This window comes from Neodiprion virginianus, chromosome 5 (genome assembly GCF_021901495.1).
Source record: "Neodiprion virginianus isolate iyNeoVirg1 chromosome 5, iyNeoVirg1.1, whole genome shotgun sequence".
In the NCBI taxonomy this organism is placed as follows: Eukaryota; Metazoa; Arthropoda; class Insecta; order Hymenoptera; family Diprionidae; genus Neodiprion; species Neodiprion virginianus.
In genome coordinates this window covers 32,896,815-32,907,636 of record NC_060881.1, presented here as the reverse complement: position 1 = coordinate 32,907,636, position 10,822 = coordinate 32,896,815, and the positions used below count along the sequence as shown (strand labels likewise).

The window sequence follows — 10,822 nt, the reverse complement described above, 5'->3', positions numbered from 1 at the left end:
AAAAATTAAATGTATGATGATGAACAACATGAATTTAGAGGATGCCACACAGCAATTCCTACATGATTACAGGTCGACCCCGCAAACGTCAACAAATCAGTCTCCGACAAAGTTATTTCTTGACCGTGAATTACGGAATTGTTTCTCGCTTTTATGCCCGCATGATGTACGGGAAACGGTTGATGAAACGCATTCGAGGTAAAAAAAAAAAAATTATATTGGAAGAAACCGCTCACATTTCAAAGTAGGAGATACAGTCATGGTTACAGATTATCGGGGGACGCATTCATCATGGGTAAAAGCCAAAGTTTTAAAAGAATCAGTATCAGGGGTAACTTACCTTGTAGAAATTTCACCTAATATAGTATGGAAACGGCATAGCAACCAGATGAAACTGTAACCCATTACCGAATCGCCGGAAGAATGTATCAAACAAAGTGCAGATGTTGATGCAATACCATTAATGACACGGCGGTCAGAGCGAATCCGAAATCACACAGAAAAGTAAGACAACGATTAAAACTTTTTTTTTTCTAGTAAGAGAGAGTGTAGTAGTATGGAATACAGGCAATGTATGTAGGGAATAGGGGTAAGCGTAGACACGTGTGTATGTGTTCGAGCAAGCGTGTCGATATAGACACGCCAGTATGTACTCGGTATCCGAGGTGTTAAGTAAGCGCTGTACGAACCAGTTGGTGAAATAAAAGGAATAAAGCAAAACACAACAGATATCGTTGTCCACCTCATTTATCCAAGATATTACAAGATGATTGAAGAATTCAAACTGACGGGGGAAGGGGGGGGGGGGGGGGGGGGGGGATTCCTCAAGCTGCAATTATCTTCACGCGACAAACCACCCAGATTTTGACAAAATGATGAAAAAAGCTGAGGAAACACGTACCTGAGATGTATAAGACGATGCGCGACTCGGTTATGTTTGATTTCGCAGTGCTGTTATCAGTTGTTGTTTCTCAACCGAGTAAGTTACGTAAGAATTAATCGCACCGAGCATGAATCTGACGTTCGTGATTAAATGCTATTCCGTAAGAAGCGCGGCCATTACTTGTACGGTAAGGCGGGCAAACGGAGAACGCTCGTCACTTTGTTTCGGTATCGACGTATAATCAGCTCAACGCTTAACGCGGTATGAATATCGCTCTGATTGCCAGTAACTGCAGAACTGTGCGGTCAACTCGTTGCAACATCGCAATGACGTTCTTCGTTCGTCATCTAGCTACTAGTAGATTGGTTCTACCGGTAAATGGTGCACGTATTATTGCTTATCAGTGATCAATCGTACCGTTACTTTCCTTATCTCGAACCGCTTTAATCGGTATATCGGATTCGTAAATTTTTTGCTCTTTTTCAGCCTAAGAACATCAAACTCGAGGCTGTTCTCAGATCCGTATCGACCTCGGTTTCGCTTCAGGGTCGCGTAGTGCCGTTCAAATTGTCCGACATTGGGGAAGGAATTCGTGAGGTCACGGTCAAAGAATGGTGAGCGACTTCAATCATCTCCCATGTTTGTGTTACACGAAACAAATTGAGACAGCCTGTAACATGCCCGCATTGAAAGTGTCGAACGACAGTATCAGACAGGGTGACAAATGGTTGACAATTTCTTTACCTCAGGTTCGTCAAACCTGGAGACAAAGTGAGCCAATTCGACGAAGTCTGCGAAGTACAAAGCGACAAGGCTTCGGTCACTATAACCAGCCGATACGACGGGATGATAAAAGCCCTCCGATTTAAGGTAGACGAAATCGCTTTAGTCGGACAACCGCTGGTCGACATAGAGCTCGATGATGAGGGGGAAAATGGGAGCGAAGAAGTTTCGGGGACAACTGAAATATCCCCTCAGGAGAAAACAAGCCTCAACACTGAACATCAGCGGGGGAGTGAGGCCTCCCGGGAATCCCTGATCGGAAAAGTTCTCACCACTCCTGCTGTCAGGAGAATAGCCATGGAGAAGGGTATTCGATTGAAAGACGTCGTCGGAACGGGTAAAAATGGCAGAATACTAAAGGAGGACCTTCTTTCATACGATGACAACGAGACGTCTGACAGTGACATCGAAGAATCAACCAAGCCGCAAAGGCAGCCTGATAAAACGAATCGAGTCCAAGGAGAGGTTAAAACCGTTGCCCTCAAAGGATACGCGAAACACATGTGGACAACGATGACACGCTCTCTGGTAAGTCCTACCGCGTGCCAAAATCTACCCAGAGTCGAAATCTTAAGGACTCTTAGGACACATTTGTTGAACAATTCATTGCACAGATTGTAAAGAATTTCATTTCAGAGCATCCCGCACTTCGTTTACAGCGACGAATGCGACGTGACGAAACTCGTCAAGTTAAGGGATGAGGTCAAAGCCGCCATGAAGGAACGGGGGATTGCTCTGACCTACATGCCATTCTTCATAAAGGCGATATCAAAGGCTCTTGAAAAGTTTCCCGAACTCAATGCCAGGCTGAACGAAGATACTCAAACCGTCGAAGTACTACCGTGGCACAACATATGCGTGGCCATGGATACTCCGGAGGGTCTGGTCGTGCCCAACGTTAAGAACGTTCAGAATCTCGACGTCGTGACCATCGCTAAGGAGCTCAACAGGCTCCAGGAACTCGGAAAAAGGACAGCCATACCACCGAGCGACTTGGCGGGTGGCACATTCACCTTGTCCAACATCGGAGTGGTAAGTAGTGTTTAAAAAATGTAGAACACAGAGATGAAGAGTAGTGAAAATCGTCAATTTTATTAATCGTTGCACACAGGTCGGCGGGACGTACACAAAGCCTGTGATATTACCACCGCAAATAGTGATCGGTGCGGTGGGAAAAACACAAAAACTGCCTCGTTTCGACGCCGATGATAAGGTAGTCGCAGCCCAGATACTGTCGGTTAGTTGGGCCGCAGACCATCGGGTGGTCGACGGTGCGACGATAGCTAAATTCTCAAACCTCTGGAAATACTACTTGGAGAATCCCGCGCTGTTGGTAATGAACTGATAATCATGACGAAATTAGCGCGAGGTAGACTTTTAAATTTCGAACAACTGTACGGCAGGATCACTGCTGGGAGATTTCTCAGGTCTGATTGTTTTTGTACTTTATAATACTATAACTCTTATGGTAGAAAAAACAAAATCGACATTCAAATATCAGTTTTTTAAATTTATTCGAAAGTGTTGACTTACAAATTTCATATAGGCACAATATTTTGATCGTTGTAAAGAACATTCACATAAACATGTATGTACATGTAGATGTACAATATTTTTGGAAGAGCAGATCTAGAAGTTCAAGATCTGGATAACAGTGTACAAGATTTAACAACGCTTATATGCATATAAGACTATACAATATTACAATTACACGGTATTAAAATACATCATGATTACATATATCATGTGAGGCACTGGCAATTGGCGACTGGTTGAATAATAACACTTTTTCATTGTATGTTACAGTAATATCACAAAAAATATTATATACAAATTTATTGTATAAAAACATTGTTTACCTTAGGCACGTTAATAACGAGAACAACTTGATCATGTGGCAATAAGTATTAGATACTAAAAGCGAGTTGCTGTAAAGACGATCGATATAGCTAAATAAAATTGGTACGTGAATCGACAATATTATCAATTACAATATACGAGTAAAAATTGAGTAAATAAAAAAATTAATGAGAAAACAAAATGAACCACTTGAGACGTCTTTACAGGTTGCGAGCAAAAATAAACAAGGCACATTTATAAAATAGCTAATAAATCGTGTTACTGTGATCAGAGATAAGAAGTTGGGATCTATCAAGGCTTTTTCATGTATCACAAACTGAACAAATTTGGCTCTAAACTCTCTGATCTACGTCATGGCAGTAATCATAGATGGGGATTTCGGGAGGATCATCAGGCCTCAGTTTCGGCGCGCAACTTCTTGTGACCGCGACTACGCAGAGTGTGACAATAAATGAAGCTGCAAAGTGCCAGGAGAAGGAAAGAGCTAGAGTCTCGATTTTCAGAGATTCAAGATTACATTCCGCAAGTGTGGCAAAATTGCATTCCACCCTGGTTCTGACCATGTGAGCGAGCCAGCTACCGTGAAGCAGAGTGGAAGCTGCCCTCAGGAGCTTCATCTCGGGCCAGACCAACTCGAGAACGACGGCAAAGGAGCTGGTCCAGACGATCCTAGCCAAGACTATCGCAGAGTTATTGGACTGGCTGGTCCACAAAAATAAAAATCCCTCGATAAAGAAGGCCTGGGCAAGCGCCATTTTGGCCAGACCGTCGCTCACGACGTGGGGAAAGTAGAAAGTGAGAACATCGACGAGGCCTGAGAGCGCAAAAAAGAGGTAAATTGTCGCGTGCACCACCTTCGGCGATGGCGCCGTCTCAACGCTGTTAGGCAAGTTTCCCGTGAGGGTGCTTGCCAAGCCCATCGCAGTCGCTAATAACTTGAGGGTTCCCTCCAGCGGATGTCGTCGTAACAGTTTCTGGCAGTTCCGAGAAGCCCTGACGAGCTTCGTCGGTTCTCGTTCGTGATCCAAATCACGGTGACTGTGCCAGTATTTAGCGTATTCGTAGCACCACTTCAATCCAAATACATAGAATATGCAACCAGATAATATATAGCCCAAGGCACTGTCATTCCGGTCCATTTTTAATATTCTTTTTTTTTTTTCTTTGTTAAATTTATTTTTCTTTTTTTATCTGCTGACGTAAGAGATTTTCTGGAAACAAAATAGTCTCTCAATTATTACAGGGTCAGTGACGTATTCGCGTAGATTAATCAATGTCTTGTTTACCAACCTTCAGGCAATTGTCAAGATTATGTATATTTTTTCCCTAATTCAACCGCACTAAACTTATCAGACTAAATGTAAACAATGAATATTTGCCCGCGCACACATTCATACATCACAAACTGATTCGATCACAGCTACTAGCTAAACCACGGCATGGCCTTTTTTAAAGATGGCGACACACAAAGAAATCCTGCGCATGTGCAGAGGACGCGATTCATTCACCAGTCGGAAAGTAGGAAGTCTCTATCACCGAAGCTACGCTAATCGTAAAGTGGTTCCCCCTCTGCTGTGTAGGACGAACCTCGTTAGCAACGGTGAGCTGAACACATCGATGTCAGTGGGTATGTTGTGTAACGAAACCCAACACGTAAAAGTATTTCTTTGAAGGGTGAATCGAGTGAAGAAGTGTCAAAAGCGTGAGTGTGAAAATTGAAATAAGGGAAATAAAATGGACACCAAGGACGACGAGAGAACGGCGAGACTTCCGATAGATGGTTCGACTCGCGGTGATAAACCGGGAGGATTCGACTATGACGAGGACAAAGTAAGGTTAGAAGAAATAACTGGACAAGACGAGCAGTCTGACATGTTGAAAAAATTTAATTTTTGTAATTTTTTTTCTGTATTTTCTTTCCGTCGTTTGGTTTCTGCACCGCCATCTTAGCTCCACGAGATGACAGCTTCCTACTCGGAAATATCATTCGATTCCCAATCGTCGCCGCCGATGTCGGATCTCCGTTCATTGATGGAATCCCCCGACTTGGATGGGGAGAAATTGGACTCCAACAATCCGAGGCCCAACAGTCTTGAGCTGAAAAACGACGATCTCAGTGCCGAGGAGGACGACGATGGACCTATCGAGATTATCCAACCGCCGAGCTATAGCAAGGCGATCAAATACCTCCATCTCCAAGGCACTGTCACTCAGGAGGGAGACATGGTCCTTTTTGTCACCGAGGATTTGGAGAGCAAAATAAAGCTCTCGAGTCCGATAACCAAGAGAGGAGAGACGCCCTCCTTTCCTGGCTCGAGGAGTTCGACGCCTTGCCTCTACAGGCAGGCACTCACACCTCAGCTTCCCATTCTCGATCACAACGTCCTTAATGAGCTAGAAATGGAGGCTCGGAAGGTGGCGACCTCTGTCGACTCCTTGACCGAAAACCTTGCCGCGATATTGCATAGCGTAAGGGACAATTTTTGCCTCGAATTTCGAAAATTCGTTCACCCCGAAACCTTCAAACTACTTCTTCACTTGCATTCTCTTACGGGCTTGAGGTAAGGGCAGTTGTTGAACTTGTCCGAATTACTGACCTTTTTTGGTTGTATCTGTTCGATCCTTGGTTCTAAAATTACCGAAAAATAAATTTGCAATGTTCAACAGTCTAGAAATTGGTTTTCGTTATCGAAAAATTCACAATTTGTGCCGTCAATTTATAAATTTGGAAAATAATGGGATCGATAATTGGGTCTAAACGTGTCAATAACTGGTATACTTACCTTACCATAAAAGTATCCGAAGTGTACCTCACCGATGTTCTTTATCTCGTGCATTGTTGTAGTACATCAAAGAACATTGAACCTGTAGAAACTAAGAAAAAAACGTGCCCAATATTTTCTCATGTATACCACCATATCATAGAGTAAAGTAAACGGCTGAGGTACACCTCGAGTATTTTCACGTGGAACTGGTTTATCATAGCAATGAACCCCTGGAAGCATTCGAATGTTTTTATTTTTTTATTTTTCTTTGGCCATTTTTCTCTTCCATTCTACCATTTCGACCATCTCCTTTCCGTGCTCTTTACTGAAAGGTTCCTTTGCTTTTCAGGTATCTGCGTTGACAGTCGATTGCTTAGAGACTTACAGAGACGCGGTCTGCAAGACCTGCGACGCTGTAGACCACAACATCAAGTCGATGTATCAGCTGATGGCGAAGTGCGAGGAGCTATCCAAGTCTATGGGTCCAATATACAAGCTGGCAGAGCGAATGTGAGTCCCATTTTTCTTTCTTTCGTTTGCACGTTTTCTATGGAGCGCCCGGCGACTGGTGGTGTATATGATACCTAATGTACTCGGGTTCATATCCATTTCTATTCATTTTCCTTTCATATCATCTCACCGTTCGAATTTTCATACGCTCGATTAAATCTCGCGGCTGTTTTAAAGACGTATCAAGTATATACCTATACATTTTTCTCTCTCTTTACTTCGCTTTGGAACACATTCGATTTAACCGCCTACTTAATCCAACGGTTAACGGGAGGCTATTGATATTTAAAGCCGAGGCGATTTTCGCCAGGGTTTTATGACGGTTCTCTTCATTGCCGTTTGGAAAAATGGAAAGGGCTTGCAGTCTCGGCGCGTGCAGGGTCAATTGACGAGTTATTCAAAAGGTAGTTCGGTTCGACCGCGGATGCACAGCCGGTATCCTGCAGACTCTCGAATCAATGTTAGATATTCCCGTGCCGATTCTTGAATACATATTCATCGGAAAATTATACCGCGAGGTGGAAAAATCTCGAGTTAAACCGTAGCAATTACCTTAAAACTGCACCTCCTCTCTCTGTCTCTCTCTCTTGATAATTAACGCCGTTGAAAACTAATTGCCGACAGTGAAAATAAACAAATAAGAAAATAAAATCACGGTCCGGTATTTCGTTATGAAAATATTCCTGCTATCCTCACATCGGATAGGTACCTAATAATTTATCTTACAACATTTGTCAATCTTTCGGTAAAAATTATTTCCTCGACGAACGCGTTCGCACAAAATATCTGTCCGGTAATAATTGAAAAATCCGGTATGCGTTTAATTAAAATAAAAATTCGAAATGCCTTTTCTTCTTAACGGATTAATGAACAATTTTAAATCTCATCCAATAATAATTGCACGATTCTGTTTTAAAATCATTAATTTCCGAAGGTGAATAAAATAAAGTGAGTTTCATAAGAACTGAAGCTTCGTTCACGTCGGGAATTTTTTTTTAATTTCCTTATTCCTCCTCCTTGGTTCTTGTGCTGGAAAAATTAACCACTTTAGAAAATAATTCTAAAAACGTATTCCTCGAAGTTAATTCACTTGCAGGTTACCTTAAGTCGACAGCTTTGAAATTTTGCATACAATTAATGCAGTCTTGATATGCAGACTTTGCCGACCGTCGTCGCTAATTGCAACGTGTATAATGTATACGCAGGTATTACAGAATCTCAAAGCTGAAAGAAAATGTATAAAGACGACGTGCCAAGCGGCATTAAAAATATTTCAGTACCTATGCATAACAGTTCCAAGTGGCATGTGGAAAACGGCCGAACGTTTTACTCATGCATCCGCTTAATTATTTCTCGGATTATTTTCCTTACCCCCCACCCGTTTCAATTCAAATAAATAGCTCAATACAAAGCGCGAAAAAGAGACGGACGCTGCCAACAAATATCGAAGCGGCGACGCCGTTTCGCGAACGCGTTAATTGCGAAGAATCAACAGTTCAGTTAATCACCCAGCTTGAATATCGCTGATTTTCACCCCCGCCCCTGACGTTTTGCGAACGAATTCATTTTTGAACAGCTGTTCAACTCTTTAATTTACACCGGGATACTTAGGATCCCACCTTTTTCTTTGCAGCTTCTTATTTATTGAACTACTTTTTTCTGTATAGATAACTGTCGAGTTTTCTGATTCGACACGGTCCCTGAAATATTTCTAAGTTTAAGAACAATTTGAAATTTATTTATTTATTGCAAAAATAGCACGTGTAAACAAATGATCGAAATTCTTACTTATCCACGAAAATAAGCATTTTCTGCTAATCTAGCATGGAAGTCCGAATGCAAATTTTCACACAAACTGAATACGCACTAAAAAATTTTTCTACTCCGCCATTTTGAATTTTCGAATTTCGAATTCAGATTTGTCATCAGTGACCCCAAAAACTTTGAAACGACAAGTTTTATCAAAATCAAATAACTCTGAATTTACGTCCGCCATATTGGATCCGCCATTTTGAATTTTCCAATTTCGAGTTCAGATTCGTAATCACTGACCCCAAAAACCATGCAACACAATCCTTTATCAAAATCAAATGACTTTTTGAATTTACATCCGCCATATTGAGTCCGCCATTTTGAATTCTCGAATATCGAGTTTAGATTCATAACCAGTGACCCCAAAAGCACATGAATGCAAAATTTCAAGTGAATCGCATGTGAGAAAAAATGTCTGCACGAAAGGGTTAAACACGTGCGTATGGATATATTCATCACCGCAAATTGCGATCGATTTTTATCTTCCAATTATCGTCTGCACCGAATTATTACATCAACTTCGTTCCAGAAAGGAGATGAAGAGGATGCTGGAGCTTTTCGAGAACACGATGAACATGTGAGGGGGTAAACGGGAAGTGAAAATGCAAGAATGAGGTAAAACTGATCGCCATATCAGACCACGCGACTCGTTGCAAATATTAACTCGCTTTCTTCTCAATCCGATAGGTGTACACGTATAATGTAATTTGCAATATGGCAGACCGTCGATCGATTCAAGGGTTCTCACCATATGTAACTATTATACACAGATATTTATTCAACCAGTTGCGTCGCGTCATAATTCACACGGTGTTTCGTTTCTCACCGATAAATTCCGCGCGCTCGCTAACAAGTCAAAAGGTTTAATTACACTAACGACGCGTCAACGTTTTATACCCTGCAGATATTATTACTATAACCACAAGCTCGTTAATAGGGACAGGGCTGCTCGGGTTAAACCACAATATGCATACATTCAGTAGCGAATCAAACCCGACTCTCAATCTGCATAGTAATTATTACACAAGGTGCTTACGCGTGATTCACTGTGTGTAAATTGGCACCTTTTTTCGAAACCGTACAGCTTACGGCTATTCAGTTTTGTTAGTTTACGTCTGACTCAATTATGGGGAACCCGCATGGAAGCCGTATTTGCTGTTTGTATTATAACGCGAGCGCGTTATGCCAGCTAGTATGACTCGAGGAATTGAATTCAAAGGGTCGAGCTGCTCTTTCGCGAATTTCTTTTCACCCACTGTCGTCGGCTTATCATTATTTATCGTTAGATGCGCGGTTCTCTCTGCACCGCTTTTCATCGTCGCCAATATTTCTGTCTTTTGAAAATATGTTTTATGCTTGTATTTTCCACCCTTCGTTCTCTTTTCGTCTATTTATTATGTACTGTTACACGCGATGAACGATTTTTTACACTTTTTTACACGCCGTTCAAATTACATGCACGCCGTTCATTCCAGCGATTAATCGATCAGGCGATAAATTGGTGAAATCATTTTTATCAATGTAAGTACGAAATTTCAGTAAAATCAACTGGTACGAAAACTTTTCCTTCAAATAGTCAATTTTTGTTCTTTGAAATGTGTGTATCCGTTTGTTTTTGCCAAACTCCATGTCTTATTTATATTTTTAAACCGTGATATATTTAATCTTTTTGTACTATCGCAACATTCCGCTTAAATATGTTCAATTTAAAAAAAAAATTACAATTTTTAACCCAGATTTGCAGTAATAATATTGTTAGTCAATTGAATATTAATTCTTCCCAAATGATGTGTAACCCCGGTTAAAGGGTATCTAGGTACCGATAAATCAATGTTGAAAACTTTCAATCGGTTTTCGTATTAGGCCCGTAAAACATCAGATATAGGTATAGTTTTAAAAAATATTTCAACCGTATAAATCGTTGTAAATATGACGATATGAATAAAACACGCAAATATCGATGTGACATTTTAACCCTGCTGTTCACGCTTTATACTTTCTCGAAATCCTAATTCAAACTTAATCCATAATACAAAACTAGCAATGTCAATGAAATAAATAGCTGACTATGCAGACGGCAGGTTTGTAACCCTGAAGAAAAGTCTCGCAATTTTCGACCTGGGCCAGTAAATTTCATGATAGTTGAACGGTGATTGCAGACCAGATGGAATCGCACCTGGCGCGCAAAGTGTACATATATTTTGGAAAT

General features: G+C 41.3%; 3 protein-coding genes and 1 long non-coding RNA gene across 5 annotated transcripts; 2 read left to right on the top strand and 2 right to left on the bottom strand.

Moving 5' to 3' along the window:
- Positions 1-1,013: 1,013 nt before the first annotated feature.
- LOC124306464 (lipoamide acyltransferase component of branched-chain alpha-keto acid dehydrogenase complex, mitochondrial) lies at positions 1,014-3,644 on the top strand. 2 transcript variants are annotated; one of them, XM_046767223.1, is made up of 5 exons: positions 1,014-1,257; positions 1,370-1,497; positions 1,633-2,194; positions 2,303-2,698; positions 2,778-3,644. In XM_046767223.1, the coding sequence occupies exons 1-5, from the start codon at positions 1,147-1,149 to the stop codon at positions 3,009-3,011; spliced, it is 1,431 nt and encodes a 476-aa protein (XP_046623179.1). In that variant the 5' UTR covers positions 1,014-1,146; the 3' UTR covers positions 3,012-3,644. The 2 variants fall into 2 exon arrangements, with proteins under 2 accessions (XP_046623179.1, XP_046623180.1); XM_046767224.1 differs by having other exon boundaries at positions 1,014-1,264.
- On the bottom strand, positions 3,291-4,977 carry LOC124306467 (transmembrane protein 45B-like). Its single transcript, XM_046767228.1, has 2 exons — positions 4,817-4,977; positions 3,291-4,737 (listed from the first exon to the last, which is right to left on the bottom strand). The coding sequence occupies exon 2, from the start codon at positions 4,663-4,665 to the stop codon at positions 3,859-3,861; it is 807 nt and encodes a 268-aa protein (XP_046623184.1). The 5' UTR covers positions 4,666-4,737; positions 4,817-4,977; the 3' UTR covers positions 3,291-3,858.
- Positions 4,978-4,988: 11 nt separating this feature from the next.
- Positions 4,989-10,587, top strand: LOC124306466 (BLOC-1-related complex subunit 6). The gene is made up of 5 exons (XM_046767227.1): positions 4,989-5,126; positions 5,200-5,356; positions 5,477-5,995; positions 6,641-6,801; positions 9,143-10,587. The coding sequence occupies exons 2-5, from the start codon at positions 5,261-5,263 to the stop codon at positions 9,192-9,194; spliced, it is 828 nt and encodes a 275-aa protein (XP_046623183.1). The 5' UTR covers positions 4,989-5,126; positions 5,200-5,260; the 3' UTR covers positions 9,195-10,587.
- Positions 5,395-5,854, bottom strand: LOC124306468 (uncharacterized). Its single transcript, XR_006908628.1, has 2 exons — positions 5,714-5,854; positions 5,395-5,623 (listed from the first exon to the last, which is right to left on the bottom strand). It is a non-coding gene; the product is annotated as an uncharacterized LOC124306468 (long non-coding RNA).
- Positions 10,588-10,822: the final 235 nt, after the last annotated feature.

Coding starts and splice junctions, on each gene's coding strand:
- LOC124306464 (XM_046767223.1), top strand. CDS start 1,147: ATGAATATCGCTCTGATTGCCAGTAACTGCAGAACTGTGCGGTCAACT. Junction 1,258..1,369: donor CTAGTAGATTGGTTCTACCG/GTAAATGGTGCA, acceptor GCTCTTTTTCAG/CCTAAGAACATCAAACTCGA. Junction 1,498..1,632: donor GAGGTCACGGTCAAAGAATG/GTGAGCGACTTC, acceptor TCTTTACCTCAG/GTTCGTCAAACCTGGAGACA.
- LOC124306467 (XM_046767228.1), bottom strand. CDS start 4,665: ATGGACCGGAATGACAGTGCCTTGGGCTATATATTATCTGGTTGCATA.
- LOC124306466 (XM_046767227.1), top strand. CDS start 5,261: ATGGACACCAAGGACGACGAGAGAACGGCGAGACTTCCGATAGATGGT. Junction 5,357..5,476: donor TCGACTATGACGAGGACAAA/GTAAGGTTAGAA, acceptor CCGCCATCTTAG/CTCCACGAGATGACAGCTTC. Junction 5,996..6,640: donor TTGCCGCGATATTGCATAGC/GTAAGGGACAAT, acceptor TTTGCTTTTCAG/GTATCTGCGTTGACAGTCGA.